At 36.8% G+C, this 15,175-nt stretch overlaps 1 protein-coding gene across 1 annotated transcript in view; it reads right to left on the bottom strand.

The window, feature by feature from the left end:
* Positions 1–15,175, bottom strand: part of CCDC172 (coiled-coil domain containing 172) — a 40,539-nt gene that overhangs the window by 14,854 nt on the left and 10,510 nt on the right. Inside the window, exons 3-5 of the mRNA XM_066238216.1 lie at positions 4,484–4,600; positions 3,132–3,297; positions 267–368 (exon numbers count right to left, since the gene is read on the bottom strand). Of these exons, the coding sequence (XP_066094313.1) occupies positions 267–368; positions 3,132–3,297; positions 4,484–4,600 (385 nt within the window). The remainder of the gene's footprint in view (positions 1–266; positions 369–3,131; positions 3,298–4,483; positions 4,601–15,175) is intronic.

Genomic DNA, 15,175 nt, shown 5'->3' with positions numbered 1-15,175 from the left:
ATCATATAAATGTATTTACTAATGATTTTTTATTTTTCTGCTTTAATATAGTGCTTGAAAGCACAAAAAAGGTCTTAACAAAATTTGAGACATTAAAAATTTCGGGTATGTCACTGATCAATTCAGTGTTTTACCTATTCTTTTTTTATATACCAATAATAGCACTATATCCCAACCGGGCTATTCTTTTGAAAGAATAATAGGACCCTACCATATGTATAGGAATATACTCATCAGCAAAATAGATGAACAAGTAAAAGTCCTACCTTTAAGTTTTCTCTGGAGAGTACATAGTTCTTCCATTAATTCACTCTTTTGTTTTTGAAGTTCATTTAACTGGCCATTGTCATATTCCATTGACTTTATTTCTAGTAACAAACAAAAACCATTATTTTAGCTATGTAGGTTTTGCCATATATGTCAGCACTTCTTAACTTTTTCTCGGGCAGTAAAAATTTAAGCAGCATAGGGTCAATTTTAAGCCTGGATTGGCTTCCCTTGGCCACCTAGAAACTGTTTCTAATAAACTGACCAGGATTTATTTAAGTACCAACTGGATACAAAAGAATGTTATTTGATGGTTAGACTACCAACAGAGAATTCAAAATAATGTAACATCACTAAGTAAAACAAATTTATCAATGAGACAAAAAAGAAAAACTCTATCCTTCCCACCTAAAGCATATTTAAAGTGACCTTGCATAGTATTCATTATATGGCTACAAGCTTCCACAATATTGCTAATATTGTTTCTTCTACCTAGAATACCTTCCTCCCTTCATTCCCACAACAAACTTTTTCATGTTTTTATCACAAAAGGATTTTGAATCTTGGCAGGTGCTTTTCTGTGTCTTCTGTTACTTTTTTTGTATGTCTTTATCTCGATTATATCCGTGTTTTTGAGTATATTTCTAATATTTATAAGAGTAAGATTAAAGTTCCCTTTTACTAATTGCATCATATCTGTCATTTATGTGTACGTTCAGCTGGCCTAATTTCCTCTTTGCTATTGCTATGAGTTATACATAGTTTGCTGCTTCCTCAAATGTCTAGTGAATTTTGATTAGATACAAGATACTGTGTTTATAATTTTGTTAAATGTTTGAATATTGCTATCTTCCCCTAAAGCATGTTGATATCTGTTATTTGGCAGGTGGTTAAACAACTTATGGATCAGATACAAACCTTGTTTTTAAGATTGTTTTTAACAGTGGGTCTAGAATGGCCTTAAATCTAAGGCTAATTTAATTCTACTACTAAGGCAGGACTGTTCTGTTTAGTGAGATCTTTCTATTCCAACAGGTTGGAACATGGATGTCTGTCTTCCTTTACAGGAGCATAGACTTCATGAGGGAAGAAATTTTTTTTCTTTTTGCTCATTGCAATATCATCAATGCCTTTAACAGTGCCTGACACACAACAACGTACACACAAAAAAATAATTATTGAATGAATACAATGTACTAGACACATTTTAGAAATACATTGCAAGTAAAACATATAATTCTTGTCTTTGTAGAAGTTTACATCTTTGTAGGGGAGATAGATATGAATCAAGTGAATATGTAAGTCATTACAACGCTCTGAAGAAAATACTAGCGAGAACCATAGGAGAATATAATCAGAGGAACTGACCTAATATGGATGGAGGGGTATGTGTCACAGAGGGTTTCCTCTCCGGAAGCAACACGAGCTGAGATCAGAAGAATGACTGGTTTAAATAGATAAAGAATAAGAAAAGTATTCCCATAAAGCAGGTGTCCCCAAACTACAGCCTGCGGCCATTTATCCGGCCCCCGCCGCACTTCTGGAAGGGGCACCTCTTTCATTGGTGGTCAGTGAGAGGAGCACTGTATGTGGTGGCCTCCAACAGTCTGAGGGACAGTGAACTGGCCCCCTGTGTAAAAAGCTTTGGGGACCCCTGCATAAAGCATAGCGTGGGTTCTGAGGCTGGAGGAAGCATAGCACAATCTAGAGAACAATAGAGGTCAGTGTGCCTTCTGCTCAAAATGCTGGGAAGGGGGCAAGAGGTGTGCAGGGCTGGCCAGATGAGTTGAGGTACTTCGTTTGTTATGTTTATCATGGTATTTTTAAACAAAATAGAAATAAATTAAGAGGTTCATTACAATAGTCCAGCAGTAATACCGTACTTTTTGCTCCATAAGACGCACCTTACCGTAAGACAATACCTAGAGTTTTAAGGAGGAAAATAAGAAAAAAAATATTCTGAACCAAATGGTGTGTTAAAATATTTAATAAAATACCATGCTTTTTCCTCCATAAGATGCACAGGCATTTCCCCCTCCACTTTTGGGAGAGAAAAAAGTGCGTTTTATGGAGTGAAAAATACAGTAATTTCTTCTAAAAATACGTGGGTGTTACTATCTTGGCACTCTCAAGGAGGGAGAACAGAATCCAGCTCTGGGTTAAAAATATAAATCAAAGATGTCTGGCAATGAAAAAAGAGTCCAAGTAGTAGAAAATAATAAAACAGCTATGGATTTTGAAGATGAAGATTATTCAAAACCCAGTGAAACTGGACGACTGATCATAGTTATGGGTAAAAGTGCAATGGAAATGGTCAGGAGGGGACGCCAAGGGAAGGAGGAAGAGACAGGAGGAAAACCAGGTGTCAGGATATAACAGACGTGGTGGCACGAGTCAGAAGAGGGAATGGAAGAGCAGCCCCGACAGCAAGGAAGACAAATGGAAACTCAAGCTGCCGGGGAAGAAACTGGCTCTAACATCAGAACTGTGAACACCACCACGGAGAGACCGGCACCAGACATGGTGTCACCGGTGAATAATTTCAAACCTGGGAAGAACAGGTAATGTTATTATTTACCTGTTTCCAGCTAGAGGGAAAAGGACATTTTTACATTCTTCCAGTGAACTCAACATAACACTAGCAAAAAGATTAACCTCACTTGTAAATATTGGTGCAAAAAATCTTAAAGGAAATATTATCAAAGGGATTTCGGCTCTCTCTTGTCAGCCTCACAACCAAATTTCCACCTGCCTCCTGGGTATCTCCATCCACTTACTTCATAGACATGTCCAACTAAAAGTATCTGAAGACAAACTCAATCTCATTAGTGTCAGATCAATGAAGTGATATTACGTATTCGTACCCCTTTTCAAAATGTTTGCCTGGTTTTCTAAGTCAGATATTGCGATCTTGACATTTTCTTTCATCAAAAGCTTTCTTTTCTTAGTTATTTCATACTCATTATTGAAGTCTGTAATTTCCTTAATAAATTTTTCCTCCTCCTCCATCACTTTTTTCTTAGTAGCTTCCTGAAAAAAAAGAAATATAAAATCAAATACAGATATTAATCGCAATATTTTTCTTTCATGATTTAAAATGCAATCATTTGGAATTATTAACACCAAAATACGTTATACTTCCTGGTATTGTCACAGAAATACTTTACTCCTCCAGCAATATTCATAAAAACTAGTTATTATATAATAACAATCAACTACTTTCACATGAAAGATTTATTATTAATGCTTTGGAGAATTATTGATGCAAAAATTCTACCACTCATCATTATATATGTGTCTGTGTATTAAACTTAAAACCATTCATGCCATTTTGTCATTACAGTATAATTTCGGTGGTAAAATAATTAAATGACCAAACTTGAAAGTAAAAATCTATGCTCAATGGAATTACTGCTTTATAAAAAAATAAAAATAGAAAAACAAACAAGGAAATCTTTTAAAATGTATATGATGAATGTAAAATTATATATTCATTGCAAATTCAGTTCTAAATAATAGTTTATATTTTATGAAATATCAACATGCATTAGAAATGAGAATTTCCAAAAACTTTGGACAATGCTAGAACCTACATTTTTGACAATGCTAGCAGCTAAACATTACTACATTTTCCTATATTTTTTCTAAGAAATGTCAACTAACTATGAGCTAGGTATATTTGGAAACTGGCCATGTCATGTATAAACCATTGGTGGTTGACTGTTGACTTCAGATATATATTTTTAATATTTCAAAATGTATTTTCTTTGAAATGTCAATTAAGTAAAAGTCATGTTCCTAAACTGGCCTTGTCATTTAAAACTGCTGTGTCTGTTGGCTCTGACTTATGATAAAAAGGTAAACAAAATCTATCTTTTCACCCACATCCATAAACATGCCTATAGTGTAAACCTCTCTGCTTTACAAAGGCATTAAAACCAATGTCTTGAAGCCTGAGCAATTCGAATCAGTTTCACTGTTTCTTTTATGCTTATTACAATTGCAAATGATTTCCACATTGCATCCCTGCCAATAGAATTCTTTCAAACAATATTACTCTACCAACTGTTTTTAAACAGCACTTAATACTCTTCTGTATCTGAACAGGACTATCTGCCAATATGCATATGGATAATTTTTTAAAGTACACCTAAGTGTATTTAAATACTTAGATGCAGCTAGTAAAACAGATTTTTCTAAGTGGCTGGAGACTTACAAAGGTTTGAAGAAGCACATTTCTTTGGTTTGTAATTTCACTGCACTGTCTTTCTAAGGCATTTTCACGAGTTTTCAAAAGCTCTAAGAGGAAGGATTTTTCAGAAAACTGCTGAACCTGAAAAAAAAAAAAACCCAGAAATCAGAATGAACCAATTAGACACTGTAGGGTAGCTTAGCGTTAATAGGACAGATCTATATAATATAAAACATGTTCTGAATTTACTTCAAAATGCAAAACATAATTCATACAAATATGTTACTTTATATGCACTCTCTTATAATAGTTCATGAGTGCTTTATAATTACAATTTTTATCATCTCTTCCCCTAATAAGACTGTAGGCCAGGGGTCCCCAAACTTTTTACACAGGGGGCCAGTTCACTGTCCCTCAGACCGTTGGAGGGCCGGACTATAAAAAAAACTATGAACAAATCCCTATGCACACTGCATATATCTTATTTTAAAGTAAAAAAACAAAATGGGAACAAATACAATATTTAAAATAAAGAACAAGTAAATTTAAATCAACAAACTGACCAATATTTCAATGGGAACTACGCTCCTCTCACTGACCACCAATGAAAGAGGTGCCCTTCCAGAAGTGCGGCGGGGGCCGGATAAATGGCCTCAGGGGGCCGCATGTGGCCCGCAGGCCATAGTTTGGGGACCCCTGCTGTAGGCTCATCAAGGGCAGAGAATTTCTTTTTCCTTTTCCACATCTAACACACTTCTTCACTTAGGTACCAAAGGTTTTGACTACATACGTGGAAATCTGCTTCCAGACAGCTTGTTTGGAAGAACACGTTTCTGTTCTCATCACTTATAAGGAAGATATGGATGAATAAACCACATACACAATATGACTAATAAAACAATGAGATAAAATCCACAAACTGTAAGCCAAAAGTGAATCCCACGACTATAGTGATATTAAATAAAACATAAATCTAAAACCCTCAAGTGGGTTTTGAGAATTGATTTTTTTATTTTTATTTTAGTACTCATTTGGTTCTAACTAGCAAAAGATATAGTCAACACTAATGTTAGATATGAAACTTATTTCACTTGGGTCGTAAAAAATAGCATCTCTTGAGAGCACGAGTACTGCAATGAAAGCCAGAGAGCTGTAATACATATAGAATATAAAAGCTCGAACCAATGCTGGATGGAAGCACCCTTCCGACTTCGTTCAGTACCGGCCCTCATAAGAAAGTGTCGCTCCTAGTTAGAGGCTGTTCCTCCTTCCACAGGGAAAAGAGAAACAAATTCAACTTCAATTGCAGAAAGCAAGATTTATGTTAGCTATAAGAACTTCCTCAAGGGAAGACAGGCTGTGAAATCTCAGTCTCTGAAGATATTGAATGGTAAAGAGAGCTTAGAAATAGTCTGGTCCAGAGGCTACTGATTGGTCTAAAAGACATTTTGAAATGATATGGCTCAAAAGTCCTACAAATCTTGGCATTTAAAACTGCTGTCTAAATAAAACAAACTATGAGCTCCCATTTATCAGTCACCATAGCATGTCTGCCCACACCTTCACCAGCGGGTGCTGTTTTCCCCAACTCTTTTTTTTTTTTTTTTGTATTTTTCCGAAGCTGGAAACGGGGAGAGACAGTCAGACAGACTCCCGCATGTGCCCGACCAGGATCCACCCGGCACGCCCACCAGGGGGCTCTCCCCAACTCTTTATCTTATGAAAGGCATCAAGAGAGGGAGACTAGACAGGTGAAACTGACAAGACCAAAGGGATTCAGAAAGTTGTTTCAAAAGTGGGGGGGGGGGGAGAAAATGGGGCAGTTAGTATTTCGCTGTCTGAAAAAACAGACATTAGAAAACACATGTCCAGATCTATAAAATCGAATGGAAATGGGTAACAACAGCAAATAAGAGTATGATCATGAATTGTATCACATTTATTTAGAATGAAAATTACTTCAAGCTATTTAGTATATATTGTATGAATGAGAATAAAGTTCCTGAGAAGTCAAATAGCTTAGCAAAGGTTATATAATTAACAAAGGCTATATAACAAAGATGACATAACTAGAGGCAAGTCCAGGACTAAACTACAGGTCTTCTGACTTCCTTGTTTGTAAATCATGATGTTAACATGGGAATATTAGAACTGTCTCAAAGAAACAGAGATACTTCTAGAGCTACAAAGGGACTTCAGTCTCTGATAACAGTGTAAGTTGAAAAATATGTTCAAGAAAAATAACTATAGAATACTAGACCCACTAGAGATTATTAAGAGAAGGTTGTTGGCAGTATATGTCTAAACTCTCAAGAGTTGCTATTATTAATAGTAAGCATGAACGGCTGCAAAAATGCGTTGAGACCGCATATTGGGCTGGATAATTTTGAGTTAATCTGATAAAATATTCCATGTATTAAGTCTTTCAGAACCCAAATTTTTGAATTCTGATTCTGTTTCTGCCACTGATTTGTTGAAAAAGACCTGTGTTGCCTGACCAGGTAGTGGTACAGTGGACAGAGTGTTGGCATGGGACACTGAGGACCCAGGTTTGAAACCCTGAGGTTGCTGGCTTGAGCACGGGCTCATCCAGCTTGAGTGTGAAGTCACCAGTTTGAGTGTGGGGTCCCTGGCTTGAGGGTGGGATCATAGACATTACCCCAAGGTTACTAGCTAGAGCCCAAGGTCACTGGCTTGAGCAAAGGGTCACTCACTTTGCTAGAGCCCACCCACCCACCACCCACCCCCTGTCAAGGCACATATGAGAAAGCAATCAATGAACAACTAAGGTGCTGCAACTATGAGTTGATGCTTCTCATCTCTCTCCCTTCCTGTCCCTATCTATGTCCCACCCTAAAACTCCTGTGTTGAAACCCCCAAACTGACAAAATACTACTTATCAAACTAAGAAATTTTAAAGTATGACTTATTAAGCAAATGTATTTATTCAAGTTCAGAAAAGCCTTACTAAGGATTCAAAAGTTAAGGTGTTCTATTTCAGCTATCACCAACTAAGAACTAAATTACCACTGAGCTGACATTCTCCTTCTTAAAAGAAAAAATAAAGAATATTAAAGAAAGCTATTAGGCATTTTGGCATTGAATTAGAATATTTTATCATAAGCTGACAACTGAAAAGTATATAGTCAAAACTGAAAAGCAGACAGCTGTTGAAAAGATTTATGAGAAGGCTACATCTACCATTTCCTCTCTCTCAAACCCCTGTGAACTCTGCAGGTCGAGGTCTTCCTGCTGCTTTGTTTTTATTATCAGTCTACTTCTTCTCATCCCCATCTTCTGTCTTATACTGTTTTCATCCTTTACTTTCACACTTTCCTCTTTTAATCAACCTGAAAAACCCCAGAGAATCAACAACCACAGGAAAATTATAGACGCATCCATTTTAAGTGTATTTAGGACCTGTGATAAACACATTTAATACCAAAAGGAATCAGCAAGGAGAGTAAAGAGCACAGTAGAGAACGAGGTGGGAATCTGGGAAAGCTCAGGTCGGGAATGTCAGGAAGGAACAGGTGGCTACACTGAGCTGGTTTACAGGTGGAGGGTGGGCCGCAGGAGGGCAGGGCAGCAGAGCTACAGGGTCTGATATACTAACAGAGAGCCTATGTATTCAATGCAACTAAAGGGACAAACACTGGGATTTGCCCAGGTCCTCTCTACTAAGTGTAAGTTAGTAGCTCTTACGAACTGAAATAGCTTTCCCTGACCACCTATCTGCAGAATGCATTTCTCATTGTTCCCCTTCTTCTTTCTATTATCACCACCAATTCCTAAAATTATTTCTCGCATTCTTGGGTTTGAAAACCAGATTTACCGATGTATAAAATTTAGGTAAATATTCTTGAATATATTGTTAGGATCACAAGCTGAGGTCACATCATAGAGTAAAATATCGAATACTCTCTTACTCCTCTTTTGTTGCATGGTGATGGGTGGGGATCAGAATTGGGAAGACAGTATAAGAGATGTAAAATCATTATTGACTCTATTTCTTAAGTTACACAGGGATCCCAAGGGGCTACAAACAATAAAAAAGAGTGGAAGTTTCCTAGTAGCAGTAATACAAATTTGTCTTTCTCATCTCTCTTGTTTCTATGACTACAAATGAAAAAAATTTTTTTTCTGCATGCAGCCTTAAAATTATACTCTAGAATCAAATAGCCAAGTTTTGTCAGAAAATATTGCTGTTGTGGAAAATTTTCATTTACAGCAGTGCCAACACTCTAGTTAATTCTGCTTCTCTCAGCAATAAAGATTTTCTTTTTCCTTCCCCTGTTTTATTCCTCTTGAGATATCTGATTTTTCACCAGAGCTTACAGTCTACCTGGTCAAGTAGGTCAGTTGCAGTACCACCATGATTTGTGATCTTCCCTATTCTTGCTGCCTGCTTGCCTTTAGGTATTTTTCTAGCAGGTAAACTTGAAATAAAAAATGACTTGATTAAATTAATGCTTAGGTCCGAGTAAGCAAAGCACAAAGCTACTCTTTGTTGTGGCTGCTATTGTTTAAAATAATCTCAGCTTTTGAAACTGACACTTAACTGATTGAAAGCTCTGCCCAAAAGTATTAACAGGTAACTTCACATAAGAAAACTTAAAGAGTTATGAAAAAGAGTTCACATTTGCAAGATCATAGCAGTTGGGGAAAAATGTGTTTGTTATGACCATGATAAAAGACATTTTAAACACTCGAGTACATCAATGAATATTGTATCAATAGAAGATATTAAGCTTTTTCAAAAAATTAGATTCATTTTTTATTAAAACATTTCTTCACCACAGATACAAAGCCTAAGGAATAACTCACTAGGACAGTAATTCTAATATACAGTGTGTCCATAAAGTCATGGTGCACTTTTGACCGGTCACAGGAAAGCAACAAAAGACGATAGAAATGTGAAATCTGCACCAAATAAAAGGAAAACTCTCCCAGTTTCATACCTATTTAGGGCAATTTGATGCGGGCTCACGCACAGATTTTTTTAGGGTTCCTTAGGTAGCTATCCCGTAGAGCAGGGGTCCCCAAACTTTTTACACAGGGGGCCAGTTCACTGTCCCTCAGACCGTTGGAGGGCCGGACTATAAAAAAAACTATGAACAAATCCCTATGCACACTGCACATATCTTCTTTTAAAGTAAAAAAACAAAACAGGAACAAATCCAATATTTAAAATAAAGAACAAGTAAATTTAAATCAACAAACTGACCAGTATTTCAATGGGAACTATGCTCCTCTCACTGACCAACAGTGAAAGAGGTGCCCCTTCCGGAAGTGCGGCGGGGGCCGGATAAATGGCCTCAGGGGGCCGCATGTGGCCCCGCGGGCCGTAGTTTGGGGACCCCTGCCGTAGAGCCTCTACAGACTCGTCACTGACTGATGGCCTACCAGAACAGGGTTTCTCCACCAAACTGCCGGTTTCCTTCAACTGCTTATCCCACTGAGTAATGTTATTTCTATGTGGTGGCGCTTTGTTATAAACACTCCGATATTCACGTTGCACTTTGGTCACGGATTGGAATTTAGTGAGCCACAGAACACACTGAACTTTCCTCTGTACCGTCCACATCTCGACTGGCATGGTCGTGGGCTGCTCCGCTGTCTACACGGTGTTACGTCATCATCTGCGCATGCGCACATGCTGCCACATCATCCTACAGAAACTGGGAGGGTTTTCCTTTTACTTGGTGCAGATTTCACATTTCTATCATCTTTTGTTGCTTTCCTGTGACTGGTCAAAAGTGCATCAGGACTTTACGGACACACTGGAGTAAGTAAGGGAAGTTCAATACTAGCAAATGTTAGTCCTTACTCCTTATTCCCTGTCCAATCTTACCTTCAACCAGTCTCCTCAATCCCTCCTCTCCAACCACACTGTCCTCATTGTTATTCCTGGAACACACCAGGAATACTTCCCCCTATGGCCCTTGCACCGCTGTTCTCTGCCTGGAAATCTCTCTCCCCAGACTCTTCATGGCTCCTTCCTTTACGTCAAGTCTTTGCTCATCTTTCACCTTTACTTTGAGGTTATCCAGTTGCCTGGTAAGACCATTGTTATTTAAGTTTGTTCTGCAAGTTCTTGGTAATGCAATATGGCAAGAAAAAAGAATAAGACATATAATTATTCAAAAAGCTGACACACAATTCTCTCTCTTGTTGGTTTGGCCAAGTGTTAATATTCTTTACCTAATCTAAGAAACTCTACCAAGAAATGGTTATAAATTAAAAAGAATTCAGTAAAGAGGCTGGAAACAAAATAAATAGCAAAAACTAAATATCTTTTCTGGTAACCAATAATATAAAAAAAAAGAAAGCATGAAAAAGATGCCACTCACAACAGCAAAAACAAAATAAATAAAACAAAAACAACAAGAAAAAGAGGTAAAGAAGAGCTCATGATTAAGAGAAAAAGACCATGTTAGAGTAACAATCTGATCTATTTTCCTACTATAATGGTCATGCATCTCTGATTCCTTCCTCTTTTCTGTTTTCTCATGGCTATGAATATTAAATCAAATTAAGATAATAAAAAAATCATTCCTGGCCCTGGCAAGTTGGCTCAGTGGTAGAGCATAGGCACAGTGTGTGGATGTCCTGAGTTTGATTCCAGCCAGGGCACACAGGAGAAGTAACCATATGCTTCCCCATCCCTCCCACTCTCCCTTCTTTCTCATGCTCTCTCTTATTCTTCCGCAGCCATGGCTTGATTGGTTCGAGCACATCGGTCCTGAGCGCTGAGGATGGCTCAGCGGAGCTTCTGCCTCAGGTGTTAAAAATAGCTCAGTTGGGAGCAGCAGCTCCAGATGAACAGAGCATCAGCCCCAGATGGGGGTTGCCGGGTGAATCCTGGTTGGGGCACATGCAGAAGTCTGTCTCTCAGATTATCTCCCCTCCTCTCACTTAGCAAAGAAGAAAAAGAAATCATTCCTATCTCTTGACATGTGAGTTTTCTTTCTCACATAACTATACATTGCCTATCACTAAAGAAGAAAAAAAACTATATTTAAAGCCATGTAACTAGTATGAATAAAGAAGTGGAGGCAGGAAGCCTTTCAACTTATCTTGAAATATTAATTCAGGCAATAACAATTCATAAGACCACATAAAAACCAAAGGCTATAAGAGAAATTCTGTCCAGCAGCATCAAGTTCACAGGCACAGCCAGAAGTACCCGGATTGCCCTTGACCTCTTTCATTCATCTTTTCTGAACCCATCTGGTATTCTAAAGTCCACTGCCAACCTAAATCTTCCCTTCTCAAAATAACTCTCATTCTCCAAAACTATGCTTCCTGTTTCCTCAAATAAAACTCCCATTCTCAGAGAACTGCTGATTGAGGAAAGAGTGGTAAAACAGAAGTATTCTTTTGTAATGAGATGCCTTAAGCTGAAAGACTCCTACTAGGGAGATACTTTGCAATAAGGTGACTTCTGTATTACTTGACACCTCAGGAGGTTGTACCTAACCTTGCCTGTCACTACATCTTCCTATTCTGTCAGGATATTAAACAACGGAATGCTTACAGTAGTGATTTTTCATGTACTTCTTTTAATAGAAGAACTATAAAATGTCAGAGTCCTTAAAATACATATTTCCTCCTTATAATAAGAAAATCTGGCACACAAACAAGAAAGGACCATACCTTAGTCAAGTATTCTACAAGAACACTAGAAATTGTGTTGAAGATATTCACATCAACTTGTCAGCCAGCAGCTCTGGCTTTAAGAAGAGTTCATTCTTCAAGAACTCAAGAAAACAAGAATGGGAAAAAGAACAATTTATACATTATATCTGTTGGAAAACTGTAAGTTTGAGCAGTTCTCACAGAATAACAACATAATTTCTATCAAAAAAATACTAACAGAAGAGGAAACGAGAATCACACAAAAGATTACAGAGAAAGAGCATTGTATATCTCTATACTTTACAATAGGATACAAAAAAATTGTGAATCAATTACCTGATGCCCTCAAGAGCATGCAAACAAAGATATGTCCATGACAAGCAAGAGTAAGGAAGGACATACGAGAGTGAGATAGATATACCAGCTTGAGATTAAAAATGAAATCAGAAAATTAGGAAAATGTAAAAAAAGTAAGACAAACACAGAATTTAAATATGTAGAATATTAAATAACAGAACTAACTGAAAATGATGAAATCCGTGATGGAAAGTAGAAAAAGTTGTCCAAGACATAGATTCAGAGAAGAGAGAACAAAGATCTAAACTATAAGAAATAGAATACTTGAAAAAGATACCAGAATATAATAGTTGAGGTTAAAATGGGGGGGGGGGAGCTCATCCTCACTTGAGACAAAATTAATAGACATAATTATGCACAAATCTGGAATTATAAGGATAAAAAAGTTTCTACAAGCAACCAAGGGAGAAAAACAAAACAAAACAGGTTACCTAAAACATTTTTTTAAACACTAGGCTGACTTTAATAATTCTCCTCTGCATTAATAAATTTTAGAAGGCAAGAGTGCTAATAGTGCTAGATCTGTAAAATTATTTAAAAGCAGGCTTGAGTCAAGAATTCTTTATACAGATAAGCTTTCAGTCAAGTATGAAAATAGAAATTGCAATGTTAATGGCTTAGAAAAAAATCCATCATGTACATATTCTTCCTGAAAAAATTACTTGAACAATTATATAGACTCAGCAAAATATAAATAAAAATAAGAAATCAAGAATGAGGCAGTTCAAGCATTAAGGAATTTTACAGTGAACAATTTTGGTTAATATGGCAGTCTAAGCAAATATGGAAAAGATCCACTTTCTAGTCAAACACAGAGAAATGCAGGATAAAATATAACTAACTTAAGATATACATCATTTATACAGCTAAGCTGAAAACGAGAGAGAGAAATCATCATGCCAGAGATCATCACGATAGAATTCAAGTCCCAGGGGTATCTTTGAGGTTGGATAGAGGCATCAGAGGGTAGGGCTTTCAATGCCCACATAAGACCAAAAGTCAAGGCCAAAGGGAGCTGGAACTGGGCTCATTAGATAAAGTCAAGAATCCAGAAGTGTCTGTGGCAGCTATGCAAGTGGATGAACACATCTCCACCTGCGGGCTTAGAAATGCAGCATGCAAGGGATCAGCCTCCTTTGAGCCATGAGTGGGAGAGGAGTCCAACCCAAGAAACTCCCCGCCCCCACCCCAGGCTTGAACAGCTCATGGATGTGAGGAAATCCTGAGCTCAAAAACTCACCTACAACCGGTCCCAGACAAGAAAAAGCAGTGGTGAAACAGCTCCTCGGGGACTTTTTCTTTTTATCAAAGGGATATGCAGGAATCCAAGGAAAAGCCTGGTTAAATATAAGTCTACAGTAAAAGATTTCAAAGCTCATAAGGAAATGCACTACCATAGAAGAACGTCATTAAATGAAATAAGCAAAATTTAAAGGGGTCTGACCTGTGGTGGCGCAGTGGATAAAGCATTGACCTGGAACGCTGAGGTCACAGGTTTAAAGGGGAAAACAGAAAATAGCAAATTCTATGAGAAGATATTTAAATTAATTTATTTGCTCAATAATGTTTATTTAACACCCACTGTTGTAGATACCGGGAATAATAGCAGTAAAAGAAATACATGAATTTGTATTCCTTGTAACATGTACATTCCACTAGGGGCAACAAATAATAAATAGATCAATATAAAATACATCAAGACACATTAAGTGCTACAAAGAAAAAGCAAAATAAAGAACAAAGGTAGAAAGAGATGGGATGAGATGATGTTATTTTATATATGAAGGTCAGGGAGAGTCCTAAGGTAGGCATTCTCAATGTTTTCAGTCTTTAAGACTTCATAGTCTTAAAAAATTATTGACTTGTTTGACTTTTTTGTGGATTATAGCTATAAATATATTCTGTGTCAAAGATTAAAACTGAGAATTTTTAAAATGTTTTCCTAAACATTTAATTCTTTTAAGAATAAACTCACTTCATGTTAAAATAAATATATTTTTATGAAAAAATATTTTCCCAAACAAAAAAATAAAAGAGTTGAGTTGCATTTTACACTTTGTTTTTGCAAATTTCTTTAATGTCTGGCTGAATAGAAGACAGCTAGATTATCATATCTGCTTCTTTATTCAATATTTTGTAATCGATATGATTTTTTGGTTGATGTCAAGAAAGAAAACCCAGCCTCTCAAAGATGTGTAGTTGGAATCGGAATGATTGTGCACATTCTTCTCAACAAGTGGTAGTTCCTTAAAGGTTAGTTGCAGCGTGGAATCTGAATGGGTCTTTCATCCAGGCAGAATTTGTATCATTATGCACTAGTCATCTGGAAAATTGTGCTTCACTGAATTATTCAGATCTTCCAAATGTTGATAAATTTCATAATACAATACTAAAAATAACATTCATTAATATCACTAACAAACTCGTAAGAAATATCCTTAAGTATCATAAAACTGTCAATGTTACATGACAAATCTGTTTCCCAAAATTTGAATTTTTCTTAAAAAGGTTGAATATTATCATTGGTAAAATAACACCACCAAAAACAACAATATTCAGCTGTTTTCTTGCAACGTCTGGTTCACTTAGCTCATTTTTGAGAAAATTTTACAAAATATTCAAGTTTATTTAACTATGGTTTGACTGTCATTACTCAAGAAAAAATGGTGTTTCAGAAAAATAGCTCGTTCATGCTGCAACTCAGTTGCCCGAGTACTC

This window comes from Saccopteryx bilineata, chromosome 7, assembly GCF_036850765.1.
Source record: "Saccopteryx bilineata isolate mSacBil1 chromosome 7, mSacBil1_pri_phased_curated, whole genome shotgun sequence".
NCBI classification, from domain to species: Eukaryota; Metazoa; Chordata; class Mammalia; order Chiroptera; family Emballonuridae; genus Saccopteryx; species Saccopteryx bilineata.
The sequence above is the reverse complement of the archived record's forward strand: the minus strand, read 5'-3'. Positions and strand labels throughout refer to the sequence as shown.